The sequence below is a fragment of the Mytilus trossulus genome, chromosome 8 (genome assembly GCF_036588685.1).
Source record: "Mytilus trossulus isolate FHL-02 chromosome 8, PNRI_Mtr1.1.1.hap1, whole genome shotgun sequence".
Lineage (NCBI taxonomy): Eukaryota > Metazoa > Mollusca > Bivalvia > Mytilida > Mytilidae > Mytilus > Mytilus trossulus.
In genome coordinates, this window is record NC_086380.1 from 75231416 (window position 1) to 75249685 (window position 18270).

The 18270-nt window shown below is 31.1% G+C and overlaps 1 protein-coding gene across 1 annotated transcript in view; it reads left to right on the forward strand.

Moving 5' to 3' along the window:
• The window catches only part of LOC134727986 (CAP-Gly domain-containing linker protein 1-like), a 63137-nt gene that overhangs the window by 21442 nt on the left and 23425 nt on the right, over window positions 1-18270 (forward strand). The window contains exons 12-22 of the mRNA XM_063592384.1: window positions 827-931; window positions 1850-2002; window positions 2089-2142; window positions 3259-3375; window positions 6901-6958; window positions 7399-7482; window positions 9180-9247; window positions 11019-11107; window positions 13432-13597; window positions 16285-16500; window positions 17851-18054. Of these exons, the coding sequence (XP_063448454.1) occupies window positions 827-931; window positions 1850-2002; window positions 2089-2142; window positions 3259-3375; window positions 6901-6958; window positions 7399-7482; window positions 9180-9247; window positions 11019-11107; window positions 13432-13597; window positions 16285-16500; window positions 17851-18054 (1314 nt within the window). The remainder of the gene's footprint in view (window positions 1-826; window positions 932-1849; window positions 2003-2088; window positions 2143-3258; window positions 3376-6900; window positions 6959-7398; window positions 7483-9179; window positions 9248-11018; window positions 11108-13431; window positions 13598-16284; window positions 16501-17850; window positions 18055-18270) is intronic.

Genomic DNA, 18270 nt, shown 5'->3' on the forward strand with positions numbered 1-18270 from the left:
TTGTGTGGGGCAGATTCTAGGGTTAAGTGGGACATATTTGCAAATAGCGATAAGGTGTATTATACTTTACAGAATCCATGTGATGGAAATCTGAAAATCTATTTCTGGAATAGTCCTGTTCAATTTTCATAATTCAAACAATATTATGGATATTGAACAAATATATTCCAGAAATTAATAATCAGAATTTCATTACATGGCACAATATGAAGCCTATTTGAACTTAATACGCTCTCTCAAAATATAGCTTCTTAATATGATTAGCATCAGATATTTTACAGTATTAATATATCGATGCTCCTGATTCTGGTACTTTTTATGCCCCACTGTCTCCAGAGGTAGCAATAAGTGTTATCCTTGTCAGTGCATTTGCCAATTTTTTTTCTGTTCTCTAACTTTAGTTTTCCTAAACTAAATGTTATGACACTTATATACCAAACTTATGACCACAAAGTACAGATCACTTGCAAGCAGGGGCATCATCTGTGTCCCATGGACATGTTCTGCATTTATTGTCTTTAGTTTTACAGTTAATATAAAAAAGAAGATGTGGTATGATTGCCAATGAGACAACTATCCACAAAATACCAAAATGACACAAACATAAACAATTATAGGTCACCGTACGGCCTTCAACAATGAGCAAAGCCTATATGTAAGTTGGTATTACACTTTGAGTATATTTATAAAGAATCTTTCATTTGTATGACATTTAATCATGAGAATTTTCATTAAATTACATTAAATGTATACTACATGTACCTATATGCATTGTCTTATGCATGTTGAATTGAATAAGTAAGGTATAATATATGTTATTTTTCAGTCAAGAACAGAAGAAGAAGAAATGAAATTCAGAGAGATAGAAAGATTACAACAGAGAGAGAAAGAAAGAGCTGATAAACTAGAGCAGGATATATTTACCATGAAGGTATTTAATCCAAGATTTCAATGTTAAAAAACAAACAATGTTTATGTATTATTTGTCTGAATTACAATTTTCATGGATTTCTTTCCTTTTCCTTACCAAAATATTAAGAACTGAAGGAAGTACATATTTTGTATTGAGTCCAATTTAGTTTTTATCTATTTCCAAAAAAAGATACCTCATGACCTGTATTAGTTTTCCAATAGTGATATAAAGAAAAGTATCTTCATGTGTTTGTTTTTTATGAACATTATCTTTCTTTCATTCTTTAAAGCCCCCTGCACGGCAAATTTGATGCTCCTATCCAGCATACCTTTCAGTGGCAATCAAACACTGCCTTCCTGCAAAACAGCTGTTTATAAACTCAATTTTTTCGCAATACAAACCCATATTCAAGGCTTCCAGGGAATGTTTTATTAAGTTAGAACCAACCAAATCATTAATAAATCAGAACTTCATATTTTCCTGAGGTTTAAATTACGTCAACAAAAACCAGTACGCATCTTGAATATAGTTATAAGAAGATGTGGTATGAATGCCAACAAGACAACACTCAAACCAAGTCATAATTTGTAAAAGTCAATCATCATAGGTCAAAGTAAGGGCTTCAACATGGAGCTTTAGCTAACCTCAAACAGCATGCTATAAAAAGCCCCAAAAATGAACTATCTATAATCTATATTAAAAAACAAGAAACAAGAAACCTTTATGAACCACATCAACAAAGGACAACCACTGAACATCAGATTCCTGACTTATGTCAGGTGGTGCAAACAAATGCAGCAGGTTTTAGCATTTAAATATGTACCAACATTGCCAAAATTGACATGTTTTCTGTGCATTAAATTGAGAACTGTTTGTACAATTAAGATAATTAGCAAATAATGTGACATACATGTAATATTGTGTGATTTATTTCAGGCAATGGCTAAAGACAATACAGAGAAGCTAGAATCTACAGAAGAATTAAACATAACCTACTTAGATCAGATAGAAGAAATTACACATAAACTTTCTCAGGCAGAAACTAAAATCAAAGGTTATGAGTCAAATCGTCTAGAGGAAGGTGCTAAGGTAATAATTATCTCAGGCAGAAACTAAAATCAAAGGTTACGAGTCAAATCGTCTAGAGGAAGGTGCTAAGGTAATAATTATCTCAGGCAGAAACTAAAATCAAAGGTTATGAGTCAAATCGGCTTGAGGAAGGTGCTAAGGTAATAATCATAGAGTTATGCAGGGAAATGGTTGTAAAAGATTTAAACCAGTGATATTGTTTGCTTTTTTCAAAACTACCTCTAGCCTTTTTTATTGGGAAAATATGCGTCGTTTTCATCAATTGGGAAATTTAAAATTAACCATGAATTTGACTGAAACTTCAATTTACAGAGCCATTTTCAAGAGTCAAACCCTGCTTTAAAATAAGACCTCATTTTGTCAGTGATGGTACATAAATAAACCCTCAAGTCTGAAAATATATTCATTTTAGGCATGTATTCATGCACAATTTCTACTGAGACAGCACTGTTTGGGAAAAAAATTGTCTTTTTGGGAATAATTTTAAGCCATTTTTTTTCCAAATTGGGATTTTTCTCCAGGGGAAAAAGCCTTTATTCTCCACTAATTTAAGGCAAACAATATCACTGTTAAACAGATAGATATTTTAACACAAATAGTCTTGTAGGTTTTTATTTTACAAATAGATGATTAAAATAGCCTTAAAAGCATATTTAAATGATACATATAAGGGCTGTTCCAGAAAATACTATGCCCCCCCCCCCCCCCAGGGACGGCACTTTTTTTTAACCCCCACCACCCACAGAAATAAAATTTAATTAGAACAGCACTCCCTTTGCATTTTGGTATTTCAAATACAACCACCCACATAATATTTTAAAAAATTGCCTTCCCTGGGGGGGACATAGTATTTTCTGGAACAGAGATAATTTAAATTAGGTCTGAAAGTAAGATGAGACACTTGAAAATAAACTTGACATTTAGTTGAGTTATCTTGAAGTTGTGATGCATCCATTCTTGTTTAATTATTCCAAAACTTTAACAGAACTATTGTGTGCATTAATCAATTGGGAATTTGGAAACTGGACTAAAATGTCAGGAAAATCTTCAGACAGATATGAGTTCTTATTGTTGCCATACTCACACAGTCACAGTATTTGCAAGAATTTTTTATTTAGTTTAAAATGTAACACTAATTTCTCACTTTGTCAAATACAGAAGATGCTAATTAAAATCACAATGACAGATTTTACCTATATCATGATTTATTTGCCGATTTCGTAACATGGTCTTTTATATAATATTTATTTGAACAGACGAGCCAAGTTAGTCTAGAATTGGAAGAGAAAGAACATAAGATATCAGAACTGGAGGAAATTCTTACGACAAAGAACAAAGAAGTCAAACAATTATCTAACAACCTACAGGAAGTGGTAAGTACGAAGCATTTGATTGGACGGCGATGTGGAATAAAATTACAGATTTACAGCCAGTTGCATTGAGTGTGTAGGTAAAGGTAATATCTTTGGTTAGCTTGCTTGCTAGCTGAAAATTTTGTCATTATCAGGTAAGGTTAACTACCCTCCTTCTTTCCTACAGACAGACAGATTGTTTATCTGTCAGGCTAGTCTACTCTTAAAGGAGGGTAGTTTACCTAACCTAATAATGACAACACGTTTCAGCTAGCAAGCAAGCTAACAAAAGATGTTACATTTACCTACACACTCAACCAAATTGGCTGTAAGTGGATGTATTAAATTAACTCCAAATATGTGAAGTGCTGAATTACTTCAAAATTATTGCAAATTTTTCCATTATCTTTATCAGTAATTATCAAGTCCACTTGAAATTTCTTGCACTAAATGATAAGGAGCTTGTACACACATCCTTTTACTATTGCACAAATTTCTATTATCAATTACTGTATACAATTTGACCTTTTACCTCTATAAAGCTTGTTTCTATTTGAATAGTATGTAAAGTTTTTTTATTTCAATTTTCATGGAAAATTAAAATAATTCTATGCTTGTCTTTTAAGAAATAATAGTTTTAGAATATTTCAATCGGATTGAAATCTCTGACACTCAGCTGACATTCTACTTTCTGTTTTAAAGACCTTGGAGTTTCTCTGGTCTTGTCATAATGATACACAACTTCGAAAATTTGAAGGCTGTATTTTCATTGGCTGTTAATAATTACCAGAACAGAAAGTAGATCAGAGTGTTGTATTTCAATCAGATTGAGAACATATAACAACAAAATATACTTTTATCATGTTTATAGAGAGGAATATTCTATTCCGTGTTGATTAGAGGCTGTCATATCATAGTTTGAAAGCTTATTTCTCAAACGTTTTGAACACCCTTTCTAACTACTAACATTGTTACTTTATTCTCAGAGATTTGGACTGATTCAGCTGGAAGCTTTACTCTGTAATGACTTGTTGCATTAAAACAAACATTTTGAAGGTAAGGGGCAAAAACGCACACAATTCAGCCCCATACCTGCTATTAGCCATAAATCTACCATCCTCACAGCACACAGGGTTCAAAATTTAGGACATTTTAAATGGGGGTTTGTAAAAAGACTATATATAAATTGGAAAGCCATACTAGAAATGTTTAAATATTTGAAGTTCCGTAGATTTAAAACAAAATAGAAAAAGTACTAATTATCTCCCTTGGACTTAGCAGTCGATTCAGCTGATTTAGGCAAAATATTATTCTTTGAAAGACTCATGGGAGTTATATTTCTCATTTGATTGAATTTGAATAAAGGATTATTTGCGATGAACAGTTGAATACACATTTTTACAAACACTTGAGCGCTTATGCTTTGTTAAGTTGCAAGATATTATGTATCACCCACAAAGTAACATCATACTTGTATAATAAATTTCATTTTATTATTACACAGTGTAATCATTTATTTAAACAAACATTTTTCTTGTATGGTTTTCCATTATTTGTGCTGGGGTTAAAATAATTATGTATTCAAAGGTCATGAACTATGTCTTTTAAATTTTTACAAATTCTATTCAAATCAAAATTCAATAGAACATCATCATGTGCAGCATAAAATATATTTGATTTCATTGGCGGATCTAGGGGGGAGTGGGGGTTCTGAGGGTTGGAACCCACCCTTTTTTTGGCCAATCAATGCATTTGAATGGGAACATATAGTTGGGACCCCCCTTGGCCTGGGTTGGGAACCCCCCCTTTTTAAAATGACTGGATCCGCCCCTGGATTTATTTGTATTCACACTCTATCAATTAAAATGGCTGGTTGGACTCTAACTGTTGAATTATGAGAGGGCCTCAGACAGATTAAATGGTCCTAAACTATGGACCTACACTTTATAACCCATGCTTATGAGAGGGCCTTAGACAAATTAAAAGGTCCTAAACTATGGACCTACACTTTATAACCCATGCTTATGAGAGGGCCTTAGACAAATTAAATGGTCCTAAACTATGGACCTACACTTTATAACCCATGCTTATGAGAGGGCCTTAGACAGATTAGATGGTCCTAAGCTATGGACCTACACTTTATAACCCATGATTATGAGAGGGCCTCAGACAGATTAAAAGGTCCTAAGCTATGGACCTACACTTTATAACCCATGCTTATGAGAGGGCCTTAGACAAATTAATTGGTCCTAAACTATGGACCTACACTTTATAACCCATGCTTTTGATACAAAGGCTGATGTTTTCTAAACTAACACACATTATCCATTAATGAGCAGTATAGTCACATGCAGTGGAAAACAAATTGATTATTATCACAATTTAATCACTGCAATTATAACTGAGAAAATATACATCAGGTATTGTCAGAGAAGTCATTTTGAAAATTAAACTCCAAAAAATTTATAATCTACATAGAGTTTTAACTTTCTCATAAAGGAAACTACAAAAAATATTCCCCATGAAATCTTATTCAGACACAAAACAATGAAATATCAACCACACAAAAGTTAAAGTTTCTTCAGTATTAAAGCCATACAAAGCTGAGTTTTATCTATTTTAATTGCCATGCTTGAATGTGCTTTAAAAAAATTGATAAATATTATACGGGAAAATATCTAAAATAAACTACAAGTTCTGTAAATTCATTTATTTTCTTGGGTGCCAATTTTCGAGGTATGAGGAAAACTTTGTGGTGCCCCCTATACCCACTAAAGCCACGAAAATTGGTATTCAACAAAAATTAATGAATCCACAGTATATGTTTCCTGCTTTTGTAACAACTTGAATTTCGTAATTTGCTGCTGCTCGCAAAATTTGTAATAAATATTCAGCCTCTGTTTCAGAAACTTTTCTATAAATAGAATAGAGCATTACTAATTTTATTTAACTTCAATACTTATTTTAGCATGTTCTTTAGAGTTTTTTGGGTTCCTTTAGATTTTGCTGATAGAAGGTAAACGGGAAATACATAGGCTTCCAGCTGGACATCAAACTCTCTAAATATTAATATTCTTTTCTCTAAAAACTGCATGATTATTATTTGTATGTAGCCTTATACTTGAATTTATTTACTTTGCAGTATATAAACTAAATTTGCTGTGGAATTCTAAACGTTATAGCTATTAAAGGAATATTAAGTTATTTTAAAAAATATCTAAATATAAATTTATAAAGTTGTGTAATGGCTTATATTACAATATATGCAAAACAAAAAAAAATCTCCTCAATTTGAAAGCAGATCAAGAAGTTTAAAGTCCTGTTGTTAATGTATAAAATCTTTTATAAATACTGAAAAGGAAAAAAAACAAACTTTTAATAAATGATATCAAATCGCAATTTTTGGCAATTCTATACTACTGTCTGAATTCCACAAGGTCAAGATTAAAAGTATTCTTATAAAAAGATTTCAGTTTTGGCGAACTTCATGCAATGTATATGAGTTATTGATATGCATGTAGTATTTCTATTGTTATTTATAAACAGGAAGAAGATTTATTTGCGTCCAGGGAGAAGAACAACCACATGAAGAATCAAGTAGAAAGTAAGTGTGACAGGCATTAGTAAGTGTGACAGGCATTAGTAAGTGTGACAGGCATTATCAAAATCAGTCCTGAATAAATGGGGGCAGTATATCCCCATCATTTCCGAACAGCACCACGGAAATTTAGATAGCACTGTTTTTTTCCCAAAATTATAGTACCATGGCTTCTTTAAATTCTATAAGTATAAAAAATTATTCAAGATAGCACTATGGTAGAAAATATAGCACTAGGGTACAGTGGTGCTTTAAGGCCCTGGGGAAAACACTATAGGGGTGTAAAAAAAAAAAATTTATGCACAAGGCCTTTAAAATATGTATCTTAATAAAAATTCCCTTTCAGCCTACAGACAATAATAAAATTCAATTTCAATTATTTGAAATGACTGCATAATTATTCAGCAGATGAGGTTAATATGATTATTTTTCATGAATTATTTCAGAACTAACTTCTCAAATGGACAACCAAAGTAAAGCTTCTGAAACCTTCAATTTAGAACTACAGCAACTCAAATCTCAAATATCAGGTAAGATACACACAAGTACAGCAACTCAAATCTGAAATATCAGGTAAGTTACACACAAGTACAACAACTTAAATCTCAAATATCAGGTAAGTTACACACAAGTACAACAACTTAAATCTCAAATATCAGGTAAGATACACACAAGTACAGCAACTCAAATCTGAAATATCAGGTAAGTTACACACAAGTACAGCAACTCAAATCTGAAATATCAGGTAAGTTACACACAAGTACAACAACTTAAATCTCAAATATCAGGTAAGTTACACACAAGTACAGCAACTCAAATCTGAAATATCAGGTAAGTTACACACAAGTACAACAACTTAAATCTCAAATATCAGGTAAGTTACACACAAGTACAGCAACTTAAATCTCAAATATCAGGTAAGTTACACACAAGTACAACAACTTAAATCTCAAATATCAGGTAAGATACACACAAGTACATCAACTTAAATCTCAAATATCAGGTAAGTTACACACAAGTACAGTAACTCAAATCTCAGATATCAGGTAAGATACACACAAGTACAGCAACTCAAATCTCAGATATCAGGTAAGATACACACAAGTACAGCAACTCAAATCTCAGATATCAGGTAAGATACACACAAGTACAGCAACTCAAATCTCAGATATCAGGTAAGTTTTAAAGCACACATACAACATGTAAAACAACTTAAATACCAGCAAACTTGTTCAAACACTAGTGCAGCAATTCAAATATCAGGTAAGTTACACACAAGTACAGCAACTTAAATCTCAAATATCAGGTAAGTTACACACAAGTACAACAACTTAAATCTCAAATATCAGGTAAGATACACACAAGTACATCAACTTAAATCTCAAATATCAGGTAAGTTACACACAAGTACAGTAACTCAAATCTCAGATATCAGGTAAGATACACACAAGTACAGCAACTCAAATCTCAGATATCAGGTAAGATACACACAAGTACAGCAACTCAAATCTCAGATATCAGGTAAGATACACACAAGTACAGCAACTCAAATCTCAGATATCAGGTAAGTTTTAAAGCACACATACAACATGTAAAACAACTTAAATACCAGCAAACTTGTTCAAACACTAGTGCAGCAATTCAAATATTAGGAAAGCTACACACAAGAACAGCAAATGAATTAAATTAAACATGAGAAAAGTAGCTCAGATCTCAGATATCAGGAAAAAACTTCAGTTATTGTAGATTCCTTATTTTCTTGTGGTGTATAGATAACAGTTCATGGAATGTTTTGGGAAACTTTTCCTGACAGAAATCATAATAGACAAGTTAATACTTTTTGCATATTCAATTTAAGATTTACAAAGGAAGCTGGAGTCACTTATATAAGTGATTCAAGAAGAATAAATATCTTAAAGCATAAAACTTTCTGTAAATTCAGAAATTATTGCAATGTTTTCATTATTGCAAAAATATGACAGGGCTATAATCGCAATAATTTAAACTCGCATTTTGAAATTTTTTATATGAATTAGTCAGGATTTATGTCAATATCGCGGCAATTAAAATCCCATTTTAGGCCAAAATGATAAAATTGCAATAATGAATGATTGCAATAATTTCTGAATTTGCAATAAATGACCTATTGATAGTAAAGCTAAAATTGGCTATGGCCAACATTGCATGAAAGAGGTCAAATTGACTAATATTTTGTTTGTATTTTAAGATCTGCAGAGAAAGCTTGACTCCAGTGAAGATAAGGCCAAGAGACTTAATGATGAGAAGATACAGCTGGTAAGTGTTACCATGGTGATATTTGTTTTACAATGGATTCCTGATATGTATCGTGATTGTCTAGATTTCTGTCCAGTATAGCTGCTGATGTCTTAGATAAGGCCTTGAAGGCATAAAACTTTGCTCAGTGCTCGAAACATGAAATCAAGCAATTTGATTGGTTGATTTTCGAGTATGAGTACAAAAATCATGCTCTAAAGTAATATGACCGTGAGGCGAGGTTTTCTTTCCTGAAAAAAATATTTACAAACACATGTCCTCATGTGCTTTATTCGATATTACTATCAGGTGCTCCATATCTTAATGTGGGAAAGTGTTATGTGGCCTAAAATACGACCTCTCACCAGTTAATGTCAGTTATAATATATTACTGTGGATTCATTTATATTCGTGGGTATTAATTTTCATGGATTGCTGAAAACTTGCATATTCATGGATATTTGATTTTGTGGTTTTGTCAATCTCTGTATACAAAGCCTATTGAAAAATTTGATATTCATGGTACATTTGAATGCCTGTACCCACAAAAAGCACGAAAATTGGTATCCAACGAATAATAATGAATCCTCAGTAAATAAACTTTTCTGCTTTTCTAATTTTCAATGTTCAGAAATCAATTACAATGTGCACAATGCTTCACATGTTTTGGCTCTACTATGACATTGTGTTTGTAAAAATAGAATTTATTGAAAAAAACATTTTCATTTTAAAACCATACTTTTCGTTATCTGTTAAGGACACTAAATTATCTCAAACTTGGAATATTTCTAATAGTATTAATGCAGTTTATTAGGCAAGCCAAATGTTTTGTTTTCCTCCTTCAAAGATTTGGTTAAACCCTACCTAAGCTTTGATGCTACTTTCCAAATACATGTTGTGCTTTTGATATTGTTGGCTGATTTATATGTGTACACCCTTATATTTATACACATTAAGTTATAATATTTGTTCAGTTTCAGTGTATCTGTAATTTGTTTTCACATTTATATATTTTATCAGTTATTATTTAATTTCTTGGCAACTTAGTTGAATTGATACAAAATTGAACATTGTATATTATGCATTCCAAATATGTAACCATGACCCAAGTGTTAGCTTTCAATATTGTTGGCTGTTACATGTACATGTATTGTATATAAATTCATTTTCTGTTCAGTTTTAAGAGTTAAATTCCTAATATTGATATGTTTAAGATATTCCCTTAGGGGAAGAAACATACAATGTTTCAGTATAAAGAAGATTCAAATTGCCCTTATCAACTTTAGTGAACATAATTATAGGAAATTGAAAATACAATTTTAAGGTATGATGTGAAATTGCTGTGGAGCTTTGTAGATGATTTTGTTCCATAGTGAGCAAGATGTACTTAAAAGCCATCTCTAACAGAGCTAAAACTTATGGCAATGCAGGCATGATTATTTGAACTTTTAAAAAACTGCAGTTATAAATAGCAAAAAAAACACCACTGCAGATCGGCATAGAACTTAGAAAAATTGCTTCTTGCAAAATTGAACTTTAAGAAAGTTGCTGTTTTCATGTTAAAAGTTGAACCTCAAAGACCATAGCATTTCTACAATATTGGCTTAACTTAAAGTAGGTTCAATACAAAGTTTTAATTAGATTAGGGTGAATGTATGGTTATAATTAAACTAAAAGATAACAACATACCAACAAAATTGGTCTAATATGAAATCAGATTCAATACACAGTAGTATTCAGATTTTCAATATAAGGGGAGAGTGTAGTATGATATTATTGAATATGTTTTTAGGAACAGCAAATGAGCGATATGATGAGGAATTCTGGTGATAGTTCCAAACGTCTGTCTATTTTAACTGAACAGCTACAGGACAGAAATAGGTTTGTCTTACCTCCCTTTGTTTGTATTGGTCATTTCCTGTTAGAAATGAATTCTGGGTAAACAATATAAAAATGCAATGTGTTGCTTTGTTGGCTTTCCACTTTAAAAAAAAATAAACTCATCTTTTTAAACATTAATGCACAAAGGCCGTACTGAATTTATAGAATGAGCTGGTTTCTGAAACATTAACACCAATGGCATACCACATGCTGACTTGGAGCGTAGTGCATGTTGCATTGTATTTCAAATTTTCATATTTTTATAAGCTAATGCTGGAGTAAGGATATATAGCATGCAACAAAATGACTGTTTCATGTCAAAAGGGAAATTTTAGATCATCATTTTCAAAGATAGCTGATAAAAACATCAACATTATTTATTACCCAGAATTCATCAGCTACAAACTGGATCTGTAGACTGGTTCCTGTACTTATATTATCTGTTTCTTAAAGATAATTGAAGAAAATATGTTTAGAAAGATAATGCAGGACCTTTCAACTGATTCTTTGAACTCTCTGTATTGTCATAACTGATTGTTGCTTTCCCTTAAATCAGCAAGATTTAGAGTTTTGATGTGTAGATAGTTGCAAATCAATTAGATAATAGTTTTGTCAGTTTGACTTTCACTGAGGATTTTTCTATTAGCTTTTTTGCAGTTAACACTTGTATAAAATTATAATTGCACAGTCAAAATAGATGTGAATATATGGTTCAAAATAACTTTACAAATGTCATTTATTACTCTTATCTGTATTCTGTGTTTCATTAGAAGAATTTTTTTAACTTAACCTCTATGGAATTATGGGAAGATTTGTACTTAAGTTTGCTATAGTTTCGTACTAAACAGTGAAATATAGTTGCATGAGTGACGAAGTTACGTCAATACTGAACTTACAGTAACCTTTTTGAACAAATAATTCCAGATTAAGCATAATAATATGATATTAAGAAATATTATGAATTTAAGTTGTAGGTATTTTGTAATGCTAATGTTTGCTTGGTCTTATTGCTAATTTTCATTTTGATATATTATTATTATTTTTGTTAATTTGAATTACAATGCTTTAATTGATACTGAACACAGATATATGCAGTATGATACTGCAGGATTTTTTTATATTTTTTTTTGTGGTTAGCTTTGCACTGCATTTTGTCTGTTGTTGTTACTTCATTTGTACTTTCTTCGAACAATCTAAATGTCAATGAAGTTGTGAAATCATTGTTACAATCAATATTTTGACGGTTATAACCGTATCCAAAACTTGCACATTGCCCCTTTTAGATATTTTGATAATCTTTTCTTATCAGTGATCATTTTATTTAATAATTGCTTAAAATTTGTAAAATGTTAAATCTACTTGTTTCCCTGGATTATCTATAAGGGCTATTCCATTAAAATGAATGTGGAAGGATTAAAGGGAATTTAATTACTGTAAACCAACTTATTTTAGCGGATACTTTATTTCATGTTTTACCCTTTTAAGTCCACTTGGAGGCTATTTCATTTCGCGATTTTTCGATTTTTTTGTCATAGTTTAATAAGGAATGATCCACATTTAACATACTAGCGACGATTTTATATTTGCGTTATTTTTCTACTCGGGGAAAGTCGTAAAAATAAATCGCTCACAAAAACAAGTTGGTTTACAGTATTAAATGTGGGTTATGTCTTTATTCAGTATGAGTTTATTACCATTATGCAAAATTATCTAAAAAAAATTGTTGTAGAAATATTTTTAACGTCCCTTCCTACCTACCCACCCACATACCACTTTAATGGAATAGCCTTAATGGAGAAAGATAAAAACCCAAGTGTTGTTGATACTGGTTTTAAATTATTGGATACTTTTTCTATGCAGAAAAGACATAATTGGACTGGCATAGCTTGAAAATTTGTCAGTCTAATTCTTTATTTCCATTGATAAAATCAAGCACATGTGTCAGTCATTTGGACTTGCATGTTCAATATATATCAGATATTTGAAATACTCTGAGAGTAGTAAATCAACACTGTAAAAAAAAATTGAAGAATCTCTATGATATTGGTTGTTAAAGTTTGGTGCACGTAAACTAGCAGAATGTTTACAATGATAAAGGAAAATAAAAATAATTGATAAAAATGTTTTATTTTTCAATTCAATTCTTTGCAAATTATTCGCAGAAAACTGTATTATCAAAAAATTACGGATTTATTTACAAATACTCATAAATTTTTTAGTCCAATAAAAAATCAATCAAAATTTAGATAAAAAAAACAGAAGTAATTCTGTATGATGAGTTCTGCAAGTTTCATTGTTATATAAAATTACTTTCTCATCTCCAGAAAAATCCAGGATCTACAAGCCGACTTGTCAAGTTCTACACAGCAAACAGCAAAACTTAGAGAAGAGAAAGATAGATTGAGGAAGGAAGGAGAGAAGGAGAGGGAAAATTTAATTGTTAAACATAATGATGTTGTAAATACTATTAAACTTACTTTACAAGATGTGGTAAGTTAACATTGGAAGTTTTGTATGTTGTGAAAACAATGGGGGAATGTCACTTATTTGATGTATTGTAACTTAAAGACTTTGTGTTGTGACACTTGTATACCTTGGTATTGGGGCTTATTCTCATTTCGCCTTAGCTGTCAAAATTTATATATAAAATTAATCCCAGTTTGCCTTAGTACAAATTTTAGGTACACAAGAATTAACTAAGGCGAAATGGGAGCTTCTGTAAACAATGAAATTAAGTGATGTTTTGTTTGTATTGCAATTAGTTGATATTTTTTATTTTGATGTCAAATTCTACCATTGAATACATTTTTAAAAAGGAATGGTATATTTTTTACATTTTTTGTGTCCCACTTTTTATAGTAGCCTTATTTTTTATCCTGAAAGTGTTTTTTTTTTACTCTTGTGTTATATTTTGTAAATCTTTTTAAAGATGACAAATTAGATATGAACATTTCATATTTTAATGAATAAATAAAGACAAATATCATACAAGTACAAGGCACTGATATACATATTTGAAAATTATCGCACACTCAAAAGAAAATTTAAGAACATTAGTTCTGAAGAAAATCGTCAAATAATGAAATCTTCGGTGAAACAATACAAGTTTTTTTTTAGATAAAGCAATTTTTTCTCATAGAAAGAAAATGGCAAAAAAAAAATAAACACATTGAGATCCAATAACTCAAAAGAGTATTGGAAATTACTTAACAGTAGAAAAAAGAGGGACCAACCTGACATTGCTATCAACAAATTATTCGATTTTTTTCAAAAATCTGAACGCCGCCCCAGAAATTGAAGAAAATACAGAAATTCCAACTTTAAACCCGAATTATGTCGATAGGATAATGAAGATCTAAACAGAAGAATTTATAATGACGAAATTCTTAAGGGCATCAAAAACCTTAAAAATGATAAAGCATGTGTGATCGTATAATAAATGAATATATCAAGTCTATAGCTAGTTTATTCATTGAATTTTACGAAAAATTATCTAACATTATATTTCGCACTGGTAATATACCTGACAGTTGGCTAGTTGGTTACATTAAGCCTGTTTATAGAAATAAAGTTAGCAAGTTGGACCCAAAAATTTTTAGACCAATTACCATTTTGAGTTGTAAAGTTTTTGTTATGTCATTAAACAAGTCTGTGAGAAAATATTTTGTTTTCCTTTCTATTTAACTTTTTGTGTGGCATAATGTAAAGGATAATTAGATTATTTTGATTTTTCTAACTGCATGAATTAAAAAAAAATGCAACTTTTATTAAATATCAACAAACAATATTTCAAGAGAAGAAACTTTCCAACTACATTTATTTTATTGTAGATTTTTCCTGATTTCACAACTTTTGAAATCACTTAATTTATTTAAAAAAATAATTAAAGAGAAACAAATACCTAATTACATGTTGTTTAAATTGCTATAAAAACACAAAGGTTTAATTTGTTTATTTAATATTTTTATCTAAATTCACATTCCGCCTTAGTTCAATTCCCATCTGGCCTTAGTATATTTTATACCTTTTTTACCTGGAATTCACAGCTAAGGCGAAATGGGAACACACCGGTATTGGTGGCCTTCGGCTGTTGTCTGCTCTATGGTTGGCTTGTTGTCTCTTTGACACATTCCCCATTTCCATTCTCAATTCTATAGATCAATTACTACATATTATAACTTGCAATGTTTTCTTCCTTAATTCATGTAATTCATGTATTCTTCACATTTTTGTGCAGTGACCAGGATAAAATGTGTTGTTTAAGTCTTGCCATTGTTTCTAACTGTGGAGCTACTCTGGATTTCACCATAAACAATTTGATTTCATTTTCAGTTCATAGACAGGCTACTTAGCTGTTAGCTTTTGGGCTGGCATCAGGAAATACTTGTAGTGTTAACCATGCCAGCCTAAAAGCTTGCAACTCAGTAAACCAAAGACCTTTGGCAGCAAAACTGTCAAAATCTTAGTCAATTAAGATTCAGGTTTAAATAACCAGCAACATGAAGTGTTCGGACTCACAACCTCAGCGCAGACAATCTAGCGAAACTGTAAATTCAAAAATTATTGCATTCATTTGATATAGTGATTTTGTCATTTTAAACCAAAATGTGATTTAAATGTTTGTGAAATTGAGGAAAATCCTTTTTAATTTGTATATTAAATTTCATAATGCATGTTTTAATTATTGCGATTATAACCCTGTCACATTTTACGCAATAATAAAAACATGGCAATAATTTCTGAATTAACAGTACTAAAACTACAAGGCCATGTTAGCCCTCATGAATATGAAAATCAAAAGGATAAATTAACATTTTTCTAAAGACTATCAGGTCAAAAAGGGTCTATATATTGGTAAATAAACCTTCCTGAAGTACAAATAAATTTGGAGGAAAGGGGCTGGAGAAGTGCTTATGAAATATTTAATCACTGACCAATGTATTACATTTTAACTGTATATTTGGATCCATGGAATTTCAATAGTTGACCATGTTATAATTTATGCCACAAATGTTTTCTTGGTAATTTCTTTGTTTTGTCATGTGGCATCAAATAAAGTAACACTTGCCTTTTCAAGGAAAAAATGAGGCTGAAATTTAAAATCAATATAATGATAATTACAGAATTTTGTATACAATGAAATCTTCCGCTACTAAAAATATTTTTTTTCCTTGCAGCAAAAAGAATTATCCAAATCAAATAATAAAATGACTGCCATGAAAGAAGAATTTGAAAAAGAAAAAGAAGATGCTATTAATCGTAAAATTGCTGAAATTAACAATTTAAAGAAAAATTTGGAACAAAGTAAAGCTGATTTAGAAAAACAAGAGGTTCAAACTCAAGCTCATAAACAGGTTCTAGACAAAACCAATATGGAAATGGAAGCACTTAAAGTAAGTATGAAAAGTAATGGACAAGGTTAAAGGACAAACTTTCATTGATACAGCAACTCAAAAACACAGGTTAATAAAAACAAATTGTCTTTCTATGACAAACAACAACACAGTTTGCAAAAAGATTGTGGAAGTCTCTGAATGTTCACGCACATCCATTTTGATGGTACAAATAGACCTAACAGGAACTTGGGTAATAGATGAAAAATATTGACGTGTTCATTTAATTATCACTGAATTCAGATAAAATATATTAAAATATTATATAAAGTATGGATATGTGGTATGATTGCCAATAAGACGACTGTTCACAAGAGTTGAAACGACATAGATTTAAACAACTTTTAATCACTCTATTACCTTCAACAATGAGCAAAAACCATACTGTGTAGTCAGCTGTAAGAGGCTCTAACATGACAAAATATAATGTCTTTTTATACCCCCGGTTTAAACCACTTTAAAAAAAAAGGGGGATATACTGTTTTACCTCTGTCTGTCCATCCATCTGTCATCTGTACATAAGTTCGTCCTATGAATATTTTTCATAGCATTTTTCTCAGGACTACAATGCCAGGATTTCTGAAATTTGGTTTCAGGGTTTATATAAGTCAGCTATACGTGTGATGTGTTTTCAGATTCATCACTAGACAACTTCCTGTACTGTACACTTGTATCATTTTACACATGGTGGCCAAGTTTAAAATTTTCGTCACATTTTTCTCAGGAACTACAATGCAAGGATTTCTAAAATTTGATTTTAGAGTTTATATACGTCAGCTATACTGTGTGATGCGTTGGTAGATTCATCACTCGACATCTTCTGATTTACATATTTTTACACATTAACATTATCCATTTGCAGCGGGGGTATCACCAGTGAGCAGTAGCTCGCAGTAACACTTGTTATAGTTTGCAAATGAAGAACAAACAACAACAAAAAAAACACCAAAAATCAAGCAAAAAAAAACAAAACACAAGCTAACATCTGTTTAAGGGCCAGCTGAAGCACACCTCCATGTGCGGGATTTTCTCACTGTATTGAAGACCCATTGGTGGCCTTTGACTGTTTTCTGCTCTTTAGTCTGGTTGTTGTCTCTTTGACACATTCCCCATTTTCATTTCCATTCTCAATTTTATATTTTATGACAAAAGTTTTAACTTAAAACAAATATGACATGACTTGCTTTTTCTTCTGGTAACATTTTCGTAGAATATTTTTTAGTATTTACACAAAACACCATTGTTGATGTAGTTCTTGAATGTAACATTGATTCAGTTCTTTGGACTAAAGCTTTCAGAGGTCAATAAAGAAAGTAGATGAATTTAAAGAAAAAACATTTAAATTTTCAGTTTGAAAAAGAAAAAGGTGACAAATTGGTGAAAAGGTTAGAAGGCGAGAAAGATAGTATAAACACAGACTTAATACATATCAGAGTAACTAACAGTAAGGTTCAATTAGAGTACGAAAAAATGGTGGACGAGAAAAATAAACTTCAGCAACAGATTGAGGATCTGAAGGAGGACAAGGACAAAGTGTCAGAAACTAAATCTTCTGTAAGTTAATTGTCAGAAACTAAAACATCTGTAAGGTAATTGTCCGAGTCAAGTGTCGGAAACTAAAACTTCTGTAAGTTAATTGTCAGAGTCAAGTGTCAGAAACTAAATCTTCTGTAAGTTAATTGTCAGTCAAGTGTCAGAAACTAAAACTTCTGTAAGTTAATTGTCAGTCAAGTGTCAGAAACTAAAACTTCTGTAAGTTAATTGTCAGTC